This window comes from Ursus maritimus, unplaced genomic scaffold (genome assembly GCF_017311325.1).
Source record: "Ursus maritimus isolate PB19 unplaced genomic scaffold, ASM1731132v1 scaffold_32, whole genome shotgun sequence".
Lineage (NCBI taxonomy): Eukaryota > Metazoa > Chordata > Mammalia > Carnivora > Ursidae > Ursus > Ursus maritimus.
The window spans coordinates 8,152,328-8,166,031 of NW_024425786.1; the positions used below are offsets into that span (position 1 = coordinate 8,152,328).

Below are 13,704 nucleotides of genomic sequence, written 5' to 3' on the forward strand. Positions count from 1 at the left end.
AAGTCACTTGACTCCTTTCCTACATATTAACAAAGGGAAGGCCAGCCTCGTCAGGAGGTTTCAAAGCTGGGACATTTGGTGTTCCTGGTGCTCTAAGGCACCTAAGGCATCAAGATAAAAAAAGATTTGATGCAGAAGAGGGGGCCTGCCTTGGACAATCAAATGGGTTCCTGAGTCTTGCTTGGTCTTCACCCTTTCCCTCGGTCACAGTTTAAATGGTACGTCTGTCACAATACCTAGAGGACATGCTAAATCTGTATGTGAGAAAGTGGGGATTTTCAAGAATAAAAAAAGACAGAATGCTAACAACTGTGTAGAGACAGAGATTAGGGTCAGGGGAGACAAAAAAATCCTATCTTTCCAAGATTGGAGAGGGGAAGTATGTCTTTCACTGCAACTTAACCACCTTTTAAAAAATATTGTTTTCACCTATAGCTATTCTATATAATTAAGTGGTGAGCAGAACATTCATATAATTTTGTATTTTGCTTTTTCACATAACAGAGACGTTTCCCACTTGATCTAGTCTTGGTAATTACTTTTAACAGCTCCACGATCTCGTCCTGCCTATGGCTCCCATGCCTGTGATCAGTCTCCCGGGCGCACTTTCTTGGCTGGTGGCGGACAGACCCGCATCAGATTAGCGGCCCCCGGGCGCGCTGCTCAGGAGCACACACTCAGCGCTCTCCCACGTACAGTGAGTGACCTGCCCAGCAGAAGTCTGCAAGGCCGGCTCTGGGAAGCAGAGCGCCCATCCCCTGAGGACCAACACAGTGCTGAGCGAGAAGCCAGGCAAACTGTCCCACGTGACACATCACCTCCAGGCACCCCTGTGGCTGGACGTGGGGCCCAGGTGCCCAAGCACAACCCGGTGTAAGGCACTGTGAGGCCGTGAGGCCCCAGAGTGTCAAGGCACACGATTTGTGCTGGCCGGGTTTCCAACCCAGGGGCCTGTCACAGGCGTGCTGTAAAAATGATGAATGGCTGTCACATTTCCAAGGCTCCGGCTGATTTAGGGAGCCATTGGCAGACACATCACTCCCAACATGTCAGCCAGTTAATTACTTCCAACTTTATCTTTCTTGTCAACACTTCTTGACAAATTGGCCATTATCTTTTTATTCTACAACAATGAGCACTGCTCCTTTCCTGGTGATGCCTGGAGGTTTTTCTCCTCCTTTCCGCTTCTTCATATCCAGAGCGAAATGAAGAGCTCTGAGAGAGACGAGCAGAAAAAGGAGCTGTCAGGAAGGGAACAGAAGGGGGCTGGGCTGCTTGGGTGAACCCAAAGCTCATTTTCAACTACCCTGACTCCTAAGCCGAGTTGACATTTGGGCTAACATCCTGATTTCCTGGCTTCCCGATGTCCACGAGCTCTGACCCAGTCCCTTATGGGGATGAAGCTGAGACACAAAATGTAAATGACCCGGCTCTAGTGACCTGGCAGCGTTGAGCCCTCCCCAAGTAACTGGGTAAGCAGAGGAGAGATGGCCTCCTGCTCCATTCAGGAGAGAGGCCACACTGTAGAAATGCCAATGCCCATTCTGGAATGAGGGAAAAGAGAAAAATAAGCCTACTTCCGGGTCAGGACAGGCTGACAGAAGATGACCGTGACATGCTATCAGTGGGCTACCAAGATTCATAGCCTACAAGACGACCAAAAGAACCTGGAGAGACGTGTTGTGTCACCACCAGCACAGGCGGCCATCACCAGACAGTGTCAGAGGCGGGTTTGGGGCAGAACCCAGCACCTACGGCATTTCATCAGTTTTAAGACGTGCACTTTAACATCTCTGAATCACGATATGGCAACGTCATTCAAGGTTTCAGAGCACTGGGACATGGTTTAATTGCCAGCGGTAAGCCCTGTCTGCGCTGCCCCCCGTGGTACACGGAACTCAGAAGCAGCTTCTCTAACTCACCATAAGAGAGGTCCCATTAAATCTCAAGGCATCCCGGAGGGGGAGCGAGATACAGTGGAGGGGCAGACATTTACTACTGTACTACCACAAGCTTTCCCCTTTGGTCTTGGGCTGCAATGAAAGACCCGCTGTCCTTTTGGTCATCTTTGGGAGAAACCCCAGGACTCTTCCCTTTGTCCCGCTCCTCGCTGATGGCCAGCTTTCTGCACTGAAAAGCAGCCTTCCTTGGGGTTTTGAAGGTGCTCTATAAAGACAAGCTGTTGTACAGGGAAGCTGTAGGAAGTCTTCAGAACAGCTGGAAATACATGTATGCTCTACTGGTGACTGGCGAGAGACCTGACCTCTTCGGTCTGGCTGCATGTAAGAGGGCATTACAGAAAAAGACGGGGCTTGGGAGATTCAGTCTGTGCTTGTGCTCTGGCTGCACAGGGGCTTCCCCAGTCCGTGCACCTTCTGCTGCAAGGAGCTGCCCCACGAGGGGGACAGATTCCTAGAGGCACACTGCGCTTCTGAAGTCAGCATGAGCCCAGAGGTTTGGAATGTGTTTTTGTCGAGAAGTGAGGAGCTTTGAGCAAATCCTCACCTCTCTGGCCTGAGGGCTTTTTCTTCCAGCAGAGGTAGGGGAAAAGAACAAGACTCTGTACCTTTTCTGGAAGCCAGGAAACAAAGGGAAAAGCAAGACTCATACTTCCAAGCAACACGGTGGTGACATCTTGGGAACATGTGTTTAGAATTAAGACACAGAGTGGGTTTTATGCACCCTTCTAGCCCCTCGGCCGTAGACTGCAAAGCCCAGGCATGCTCGCCGTTAACTGGCTGCTCTGGCACAACTGGCTCATTTCTCTAACGTTCTCGAAGAATTACAGTCCTCTTTTCTCGTTAGTGCGGCCTACGTCAGGGTGGCGGAGGTCCGGCCCAAAGGGAAGCTCTGCAGTCCCAGGGCGGCTGGGTATGAACGTGTGGTCTTATCCTGCATCTCGGACAGGGTCTTGTCTCCAGCTAAGAGGGACTTTCTGCTATTGCAACATAATGGGCATTTCATCCCCTTTCGGGACAGCAAGATGTGCCAGGTTCCTGGATAAATTATGGGGAATACAGCTGCCCAGAGATGCAGCTGTTTTTATGAGGACATGTTACTTTGTTCTGTCTTCAACATGAGCTGCTGCACCTGGCCCCCCCAGGCCACGATGACGGTTCAGTAACAGGCTGATGCAGGTTGAAGTAATCAGATACACCAGTTACATAGGCCTCCGCAATAAGGTAGAGCAGGACAAAACGCTGCCCCAAATGCTCTGTGATTCTCCTGCTGGTCATCGTCAAATGTAAAGAAAGAGGGGTGAGACACAAATCAATGGTTTCCAGGAAGACAAAGTGATTATACACTAAGGACGCTGCCTCCAGTTATTGATTAAAATACAAGGTTGAACCAAATGATCTCAATGCTTCCAGTTCCCACTTCCTCTGATTCTGTGACTAAGACCTACAGAAGAAAAATGGACTCGGAACAGGACAGAATGCGGTGGCCAACGATGAAGGCCTCACCATGACAAAGTACTGCCAATGACCATGGAGAGAGACTCTAAGTCTCCGTGACAGTTGTTTATTTAGGCAAAGAAAACCTTTTGCTAGGAATTCATTCTTTCACTTGACAAGTTCCAGTGAAGGACATCTTTGGCCTCAGGCTTTATGCTAATAGCTAGATGTTAGAGATACTGTGGTAAATAATGACAGATAAGGTCTTTGCTTTTGCAGAGCTTACAGGTCAAGTAGATACGCAAAACAAAAAAACCCCAAAATAAGTGCTGTGAAGGTAAATACCATGAAGAAAACAGAGCGCTTGGATGGAGACTAATGTTGGGGGCCTCCTTGAGATTCCGGAGGGCAGGGAAGGCTCTTCTGGTGAGATAACTGTATACTTAAATAATGGTACCTGTTTTTTTTTTTTTTTTTTAAAGATTATTTGAGAGAGAGAAAGAGAACAAGCTGGGGGGGGGCACAGAAGGAGCGGGAAAGGGAATCTCAGACTCTCCACTCAGCACAGAGCTGGATATGGGGCTCTATCTCACAACCCTGAGATCACGACCTGAACCAAAACCAAGAGTCAGATAGGTAACCCCCTGATCCGCCTAGGTGCCCCTAAATACTACTACTATTTGCTGGACACTACGTGTCTGCCACTACTGTTTCGTGTGCCCTATTTTTGAATCCACTTCTAGTTGAAGTATAACACACACATATATACACAAGTATACATAGGATACAGCTTGACAAATCACCACAAAGTGAACATACCCTGGTAACTGCTACCCAGACCAAGAAACAGAACACAACACACAACAACAGAGGCTTAGCCCGACCGTGGCTCCCTCCCTCATCTCCACAGGCAACAATTATCTGACTTCTGACACAACTGGTTCGTTTTGCCAGCCTTTGAACATCACCTAAACACTCAACATGACGTTGGGAGATACATGTATGCTGCTGCACGCTACGGGAGTTTGCCCTTCTACTGCTGAAGACGACTTCACTCTGAATGTACCACAACTTAGTCATCTGGTCGCTTATGGGCATGTAGGTGGCCGTTGGCTCTTGGCTAGTATGAGTGTGGTGTTCCTACAAACATTCTTGTATGTGTCTTTGGTGCACGTGTGTTCGCATTTCTGTTGGGACTATGCCTAGAGTAGAACTGCTGGGTTATGGGGTATGTTCAGCTTTCGAGGACACTGGCAAATTGCTCTCCAAAGTGGTTTTTCCCAATTGACATTTCCGTGGGAAGTAGATGAAAATCCCAGCCACTCCACATCTTCGTCAACACTGGCTACTGTGAGTGTTTTCCACTGTAGTCATTTTAGTTGGTGTGTAGTGGTGGCATGCAATAGTTTCAATTTGAACTGCCATCATGACGAATGAGCTTGAGCAGCCTTTCCTGCGTTCACTGGCCCTGTGGAGATCCTCTTTTGTGAAATAAGTGCCTATTGACATCTCTTGGCAATCTTTAACTTGGCTACTTCTAAAAAAAAATGTTTGGTAAGAGTTCCACATATCCTCTGGAGACAATGTACACAGAGATATGCACCGGAGATCTCTTCTTGCCTTTTTACTCTCTTCATAGTGTCTTCTAATGAACAGAGATGACTCCTTTTATTGCATTTGATAATGTTTTTTTGGATGGTTAGTGTTCTTTGTATCTTGCTTAAGAACTCTTTGCTTATCCCAAGATGCCAAAGATAATTTCCTATGTTACCTTCTAGAAGCTTTAGTCTTTACCTTTCACATGTAGAACTCAAACCTCCTCTGAACTTGAAGTTTCGTGTGTGGTGTGAGGTAAGGGTCAAGAGCCCTCGTCTCCCCATAAGGCTACCTAGCTGACCTGGAAGAACTTACTGAAAAGATCGTCCTTTCCTCCCCGTTCTGTGGTGCCCCCTTGTCCTAAATCAAGTGTCTACATACGTGCGGGTGTTTCTGGTTATTCGATTCTGCTCCATTTATCTATGAGCCTATCCTCGTGCCAACATCACACTGCCTTAATTACTTGTGGTAGCTTTATGATAAATCTTGATTTCTAGTAGTTTAACTCCTCCAAATTCAGTTTCTTCTTCTTCTTCTTTAAAGATTTTATTTATTTACTTATTTGTCAGACAGAGAGAGAGAGCGAGTGCACAAGCGTGGCGCAGAGGGAGAAGCAGGCTCCCTGCTGAGCAAGGAGCCTGATGCGGGACTGGATCCCAGGACCCTGGGATTATGATCTGAGCCGAAGGCAGACGCTTAACTGACTGAGCCACCCAAGCATCCACAAATATAGTTTTCTTACTGAAAAATGCCTTAACTATTTTTAACCTTTGCTTTATTTAACCAAAAATCCTGTGAGGTAAAGTAGTTATGATTTTCATCTCCACTGCACAGATCTGTAATCCCAAAGAAATAACTTGCCCAGGGTCATATAACTCTCAAGTGATGGGAAGGGACTGGAACCCAGCTTTGCCTGATTCTAGACCCAATATTTCAAGTCCTTCATATACCGCCTCCTTAATCCTCAAGCCAGATGATCCCTTCGGGGCATTTAATATGAATCTGTTACAATTTCAAGAAATTCTAATGTTCTAAGCCACCCATTTCCAGTTAAAAATCTTGTTTGCCAACTACAAAAGGCCACTTTCCCGGTGAGACTCAGGAAAACAGCAACAAGAGGTAAAAGCTGCTTAGATTCCTTTCAGAGCTCCCTCCGTCTCCAGAGTAGCAATCCCGCCCCTCATGTGGACTCCTCAAGTCCCTCAGGCCTGGCTCCCCTCCACCTCTTAGGTGGGGAGCCCCCACACCCAACTCTTAAGCCATGCTCAAATACTTGTGTCTTCCTACTAAGTCAAGGTCTTTCACAAAGCTGCACCCTGCTCACGGTGCCCCCTCCCACCCCTGGCTACCTCCTCCTTTTTCTGTGAAACCTGGGGGTCACTCCCTTTGGGAGGCCTTCCCAAACTCATCTGGGTTAGGCACTCCTCCTCTGTGCCCCCGTCCTCACATGTCACACTGTCCTAGAGCTCAGCTGTCTGTTTCTCCAACTAAACTGTGAGACAGTTGAGGCTGGGCCAGCACTGTCACCGTGCTCTGAAACGTGCATGCTGGTTCATAGAACCGGTGTTTGCTACAAAGTCTGAAGGGGAGCGGAGACAGACTCTTTGGCTGGGTGCTACAATGAATAACAGACTCTAGGAGGGGGCCGGAGAGAATGATTTCTAACCTGTCCGGAATGCACTCTTCGGTAGAAGGGGCAAATGAGAAGCTTCGGGATGAGATGGAGGTAGCTTCTGGGATGGATGTGGGCTTTTAGCTGAGACAGAAACAGGACTGAGTGACACAAGGGTCAGGTATGAAATGGCTGCATATAGTAAAGCAAGCTGTGACTCATTAAAAGACGTTAGGAGAAGTAAAATATCCCCATTTAATACACAATTAAACTAACAACAAGGCAGGTTCTTCTGAGATGAATTCATTCAATAAACTTGAGTGTCTGGGTCTGAGGGTAGCTGTGTCTCTTTCTCACCAATTTTGCAAGTGACGGTTTAAGAGCAGGCAGGGACAGGAATACATTAGAATAGGGGGAGTCTCTCCAACCGGGACATTTTCAAGAAAATGAGACCTGACACTCCCATTTGGGTAGAACGAGAGACCACCTTGAGGCCCTTCCCTGCTCTGTAATCCCCGGGCTGCTTGAACGCCTCCAGCCCTTGGTGCCAGCCCAAGGCAGCACAGCCTAGACTGTTAAGTCTTTGAGAGCTTTCAGACTAAGTGAAAGCTCACTGGCTTTTCTCATTAAGAATATAAGCTTGATTTTCATAAACATCTTTCCCAGGAACACCAAGCTGACCCTCTTTCACCACAAGCAAAATAGAGAAAAGGAAAAACTGCAAGGTGTCCAACACAGGCTTTCCAGATTTTCTCAGTTAATTCCCATTTTTATGGTCACTTTATTCGCTGAAGGGCAGAGAAGGGAGTAAAAGCCTTTTGGAGAAGGAAAACCGGTCTAGTCTGCCACATCCTTCCTGGTTTTCTCTATTGGCTTAGCTGTACTCAAAACAAGGGTTTACTTTTCCTTCTTTCAGAAATTCAGAATCTAGGACATCACAGCGTTGCGGATGTTTGGAGGACTGATAATCTTCTGGCATGGGAAACACTCCTAATTTGCTAAATTTTTTAATTTGGGGTGGGAGTTTACTGACATTTGGGCAGCTTAGGTGATGTAAGAAAATCTTCAAATAAGGAAAGCCTCTGTCTCCAACTTATACCTCATGTTAGAAATGGGTTTTCAGAACATAAATGTCAGAGAGCAGGCATTCATGCAAACAGCTAGATGCTTCTGATCCAAACTTACCTAGAACGGATCGCTCCATGGGTTGCAAATACAAATGACTGATTCACTTTCTGCCCAAATACGAAAATCTATTCATAACAGTTTCCTGTTTGGGCCGGGGAAGCGGCCACTGGGAAGAACAAACAAAAAGCTGGCTGGGAATCCATAAAGCCCCACTGTTCCTGGGTCTAACGTGTTGCTGCAGGGAGTGCTAAGACGGCAGGGTCACACGTGACGCTCCACGTGGCTATGTGGGACGCAAGGCACAAGCTCAGTGTTGGCTGTTGGCTAGGAGATGGACTTGAAGATCCTCCCTGGGTTCAGCAGGCTGTCGGATGCTGACAGCTGGGGCCGGGTTCGTGTTAGTGAATGCCGTCGGGCAGACCGCAGCACCCGGCTGGGCTGGGTATTGGTGTCAAGAGAGCGGACACTGGCTCTGAAAAGGCTCTTCCGAGAGGGCCGACAAGCTGCTACAGGGTGCCAGCCACGTCCTTACCCCTCAGTGGGCAAGGACACTAGCGAGGGGAGAAAACAAACCCTGACCTAACCGAGTCCCTCCCGCTTTTTCATTTAGAGGGGAAAAAACTGTTCGGAAACTTGAGCCTCCTGAACAGAAGTGGCTTTCTGGGGAGCCAGAAGTCCCAACTGGAAAAGGACTCTGGGGGATCGTGGCAGGGAAGGAGGGTAGTCAGGTGTAAGGCTCGTGTGTGAAGGACCCACACCGGATGGCAACAGCACGAGGACTGCCCCGGTGGCTCTGTAACACGGAAACAGCAAGAGTATGTTCCAAAGACAGAGTCTGTTACCATCTGAGGATGGAGGGACCTCTGTAGACATTCTCAGTGAAAAGCTCATTTTAAGTACTTAAGGTTTGCTGAATCCCAGGTTTTTCCCATTTGTTTTCAAAGGAGTAGTGCCCTTCAAACACAGTACATGAGAAATGACAGTAACCCTATTTTCAGGGATATATATCACAGAGAGAGAAGAGCTTCAGATCTGCAGACTATATTCCATAGGAAGAGGGAAATGAGACTATAGATATGGATTTATTAGGTGACAGGGATTCCTCTCCCTATGATTTAATGTACTTTCCAAGTTTTGAATCACAGGCCAAGGATGGGCCTGTCCTCTGTTGTGTCTACAGATGGATGGAAGCGTGAATGACCATCCCAGAGTCATGTCCGTCACTCCTGAATTTTTGTCCCTGCTGTCCTCTCCGGCACCTCCTTGTCAAATGCCAAGTGGGAGAAGCTAATGCTGGCCCACTTGTTGACGGGAGAAAGTACGTAAAAAGACGACTGAGCAAATCCTGTGGATATAAACTACAAAGTCTTTTTCTGCTTCCTAAGAGGCTTGTTCTTTCTATTTCTAGAGCTCTTCTAAGTTGGAGATTTTCAAACATGACACAGTGTTAGATCTAGGTGGAATAAGGGTTTTGTAAAACACTGAATGATGACCAGAGAAAGGAATAACCAGCCTTGTTAAAAGCACACTCAGCAGGATGCCAAGATATACCAGAGCCTCATATAAACAGTGTGGATTACATTAACAGGCCTCCCTGGGTGAGCAGGGAGTCTTATTCCCAACTCTCTCTGCCTACCTTAGACTCACCCCACGGTTATGTAACTTTTAGAATGGAATTTGGTAATTCTTCTGACCCTGCCCTGCTCACTGATAGAGCTGAGCCAGTGGCTGGCAGGGGCATAATCTAATAGGCGAAATTGGAAACACACAAATTCACAGTCCTCTTGTCTCAGCCCAGAGACTATGCAGGCAAGGAAAGAAAGACTCGCCCCTGTCTCCCTCCTCCTCTCTGGCCTAAGTTTACGCTGACTTCACCCAACAGGCACCTGACCCTCCCAGATGAGCTGGGAGGGGCTAAAGCACCATGCACGGCGACAGTGGGGGTGGAGGTGCAGGCAGCAGATAATATTTAAGATGCTGAGTCTGTAGAGCGTTTGGGGAAAGGAAGGAAAGGTACAGGGAACCCAGTGAACCTGCACTTGTAAACTCAAGCTTTGAGAAAGGCTACGAAATAGTAAGGGAAGAGAAAGCAAGAGCGTGGTGAGCCCACCCAGAGAGAAAGTGCACACTTGTAATTCGCTCCAGCTCTGTAGACCGCAGCTGGGCAAATCCAGATCCCTAAAAGGAAGACCCTGCCTCACCCCGGCCCAAGAAAGATGCTGAAAAAGACTCTCTCAGCGGTGACCTGGCTCTGCATTTTCATCACGGCCTTTGTCAGCCACCCAGCTTGGCCACAGAAGCCCCCAAAGCGCAAGACACCTGCGCAGCTCAAAGTGGCCACCTGCTGTGAGGAGGCTAAGGAGCTCAAGGCCCAGATCGCCAATCTAAGCAGCCTGGTGAGTGAACTGAGCCAGAAGCAGGAGAGGGACTGGGTCAGCGTGGTCATGCAGGTGATGGAGCTGGAGAGCAGCACCAAGCGCATGGAGTCACGGCTCACAGATGCGGAGAGCAAGTACTCGGAAATGAACAACCAGATTGACATTATGCAGCTGCAGGCAGCCCAGACTGTCACCCAGACCTCGGCAGGTAAGGAGAACATGTTCTCATGCTACTCATCACCTTCTTGCTCAAACGGCTGAGGTCTCTGTCTGTAGCATGGCTTCTACATATCTTGGCCAACAGATCGATGACTGGGGGTTCTTTGGGGTATATTTTCCTGGGTTTGTGCCACCAGCTCTAATGTTCTGTAAATTTCTGTAAATTTACCCAGTGCCTGCACCATCTCTTTTACTCACAACATATTTCAACATATGAAAGGTGTAAGTTACTATCCTGGAGCACAGAGAGATGACATGGTTTGCCCAGAGTCACACCGCAAGTCTTAGAAACAGGGTTCAAGTCTCCCTGACTGGTCCACTTCCTTAGCCAGAGCTGACAGGCTGTACCCGCAGTCCCAAAGAAGCAGGAATGAAACCAGAACTGTAACATCTGTCGCTCTAGAAGCCAAGTTCTGCTAAATGCAGTTCTCTCATGTCCCTAAGGTTTAGTGGTACAGGCACTGATGGATTCTGTGTCCTGTTTGCAAACCTGACTCTTCCCACTGGCTCAGAATTAGGCGTCGATGCTGCCTAGAGCCAGATGAAGAATTCCTTTGTGTTCAGGAAAGGACAGGCTCCTTGAGGTTCCTTGCTTCTGAGATTTCTACTTTTTCCCATGGTCTCAAATAAAATTCTCCCATGACAGGAAATAAGAAAATGCAATGCTGAGATCTGGATTTTTAGTGGCCCCAAAATAAGATACATTTAATGTTTTCTAACATAATTTTCAGTGTCTAGTTAGATTGGCTCAGACTGGCCAAGGTCATTTTACTGTTCAGAGAGGAGAGATCTGGGTTTCTGAAATCATCAGGAAGTTGTTACTTGTAAGGAGAATATCCTATAGCTATGTCACTTATTGTTCTGATATAAAAACTTTTGGTCACATCACAGACCAAGTCAAGAAACAGAACACACTAAGTCACTGGTTACTCTCAGTTCAAACGAAGAAAAAGCCTCAACACGAAATTAAGCTTCGACATCTCATTGTTACTAAACCGCCATGTGTCAATTGCTTTCTAAGCCGGTACTTCCTGCCCCTCAGTGTGGGACTAGAATAGAAAGGTATGGTATGCTCAGGATATTTTCCAGACAAGTGTGTCCTGATCTGGCCTGTGAGAGGAAACCAGACCCACGGGAGAGCAGGCCAGCCGGGAACCTGCCCATGCCACCCCCAGCTCCTCCAGTTGGGATTTGCTCTCCTCCCAGCAGGGAGTTTCCTGGGGGTCAAACAAAGGCAGCTCTCCTGCTGCGCCTCCTCCTCTTCTCGCCCAGGACATTGTTCCTCATTTTTCTTCTCCATTACCAGGTGCTGGGTCACCTTCATACTGTGTTAGCAGGTAGGCCGGCGGAGAAAGCAGTAAGTTAATGCTTTCGTCATTACAGAAAATGAAGGGGTTGATGGTGAAGGCACGCAACTCCCCGCCCCCTCCTGCAACACGCTCTGCCTGGGATGGCTCTTGGAGGAAGTGCCACCATCGGTGTGGTCTTCTTGAAGGCCCAGTGCAGGGGCCGCCAAGGAAAGAATCTCAGACACAGAGGGTGGGAAGCCTCTCCTGGACAGCCAGAGTTCCTGCTCTTTGAATCCTATCAGGAAAGGAGGTTTCTACCATGGTGCTCTTCGAGATTTGCAAAATGGAGACCAAATCTGGCATAAAGCAATAGCCCCGGGCAGCCAAGGAAGCATTTAAATCAACCCGAGTGAAAACCAGCCTGTCCAATGCTCTCGTTTGCTTGTTTTAATAATGCTGCCAGGGAAGGTCTCCAAGCGTTCCTCAGGGTGTGTGCATTTCCATTTGAGAATTGAGCAGTGTTAGATGAAGGGGGGAATAAGATGTGAAATCTATCTCCCTTCACTGGGGTCCTAATAGGCCATCTACATAAAAATAGCTATTCTCATAGGTAAAAATAGCCATTACCTTTGAAAAACCACCACCGTCACACAAATCAACCAGCCAGGCAAACAACCAAACCAGACCCTATGAGATACTCATGGCTTATGTGGTAAGAGAGGCTGGCTGTCCCAGAAGCTGAATTTATTAAAGAGTAGCATCTGTGATGTAGCCGTCACACATCGGAATATTTCCAGAATTCATGGCCTAGAACCTCAGCAGGATAATTGATTTCAGAGTTAATCTGAAACCACCTGATTGTCCCATTGATGCTATCCAGGTGAAGGGCTTCCCTACTCCACAGCACCCCCCCCAACCAGTGAAGCCAAAATACACCCCCTTTGGGTCTCCCAATGCCCACACCTCTCCAAAATCCAGACACAGCCTAGTAATGAACACTCATATGATTGTTGTGGTAGAAAAGTCTCAGTTTTGAAACTCTCAACTGAGATGCAGCACAAATGCCCACGTGCCATGGAGCCCCCGGGTTTGGATGCTCACCCCTGTGGTTTGCTTCTGTTGTAGATGCCATCTACGACTGCTCGTCCCTCTACCAGAAGAACTACCGTATCTCTGGAGTGTACAAGTTGCCTCCTGATGACTTCCTGGGCAGCCCTGAGCTGGAGGTGAGGTCAGCAGAGCCCACTGCCCAAGTGCTGCCATCTGTCCTCTGCCCCCTCACAGGGCTGGGGGCAGCAGGACTCATCATAGTTGAAGCAAAGGGAAACTCAAGACAGAGAATCAAACACACCAAATACCAGAGAGCCAGCCACACACTCAATTTGGGGGATCTGTTTTGCCCCTTCAAATCATTACCAACAAAACACCAAATCTTCTAACATAGATTAGATAATTCTATAACCTCCACCCAACTAGTTGACATATCTTGCCATGACCTAAAGCAGTTATTCTTTGGGGAAGGAGAAAAGAGAGAACATGTCAAGAGTATACATGGAGTTTCTTTTCTTCCGACAAGATGTGCACTTGCCCCCATCCTCAATTTTAACAATTCTTCCCCAGCAAACCACCGCCCTGCTCCTGCTTGCCAAACACGGCAGAATAGTGGCTGTAGAGAGCCAGCATGATTATGGATGTGCCCACGTCCACTAGCTCTGCAGAAATGGGAGGGAGGTGGTGTGGCCCGCCGCCCCCACACTCCTCTGCCTGCCTCTGTGGGTCCCCGACCAAAGCATCCTCTCTGCCACAGGTGTTCTGTGACATGGAGACGTCAGGCGGCGGCTGGACCACCATCCAGAGACGAAAGAGCGGCCTTGTCTCCTTCTACCGGGACTGGAAGCAGTACAAGCAGGGCTTCGGCAGCATCCGTGGGGACTTCTGGCTGGGGAATGACCACATCCACCGGCTGTCCAGACGGCCAACCCGGCTACGCGTGGAGTTGGAGGTGAGCACAAGGCCTCGGTCCCGAGGACTGGAGCCGGCTGCCACACACACAACCACGCACAGTTCCTGGCGGGGGGGGGGGGGGG

At 48.3% G+C, this 13,704-nt stretch overlaps 2 protein-coding genes across 2 annotated transcripts in view; one reads left to right on the forward strand and one right to left on the reverse strand.

The window, feature by feature from the left end:
* MTOR (mechanistic target of rapamycin kinase) overlaps window positions 1–13,704 on the reverse strand; it is a 120,528-nt gene that overhangs the window by 48,054 nt on the left and 58,770 nt on the right. The gene's annotated exons all lie outside the window — the stretch shown is intronic.
* The window catches only part of ANGPTL7 (angiopoietin like 7), a 7,172-nt gene continuing 3,253 nt past the window's right edge, over window positions 9,786–13,704 (forward strand). The window contains exons 1-3 of the mRNA XM_040645769.1: window positions 9,786–10,317; window positions 12,743–12,843; window positions 13,425–13,619. Coding sequence (XP_040501703.1) covers window positions 9,948–10,317; window positions 12,743–12,843; window positions 13,425–13,619 — 666 coding nt within the window. The 5' untranslated portion in view covers window positions 9,786–9,947. The remainder of the gene's footprint in view (window positions 10,318–12,742; window positions 12,844–13,424; window positions 13,620–13,704) is intronic.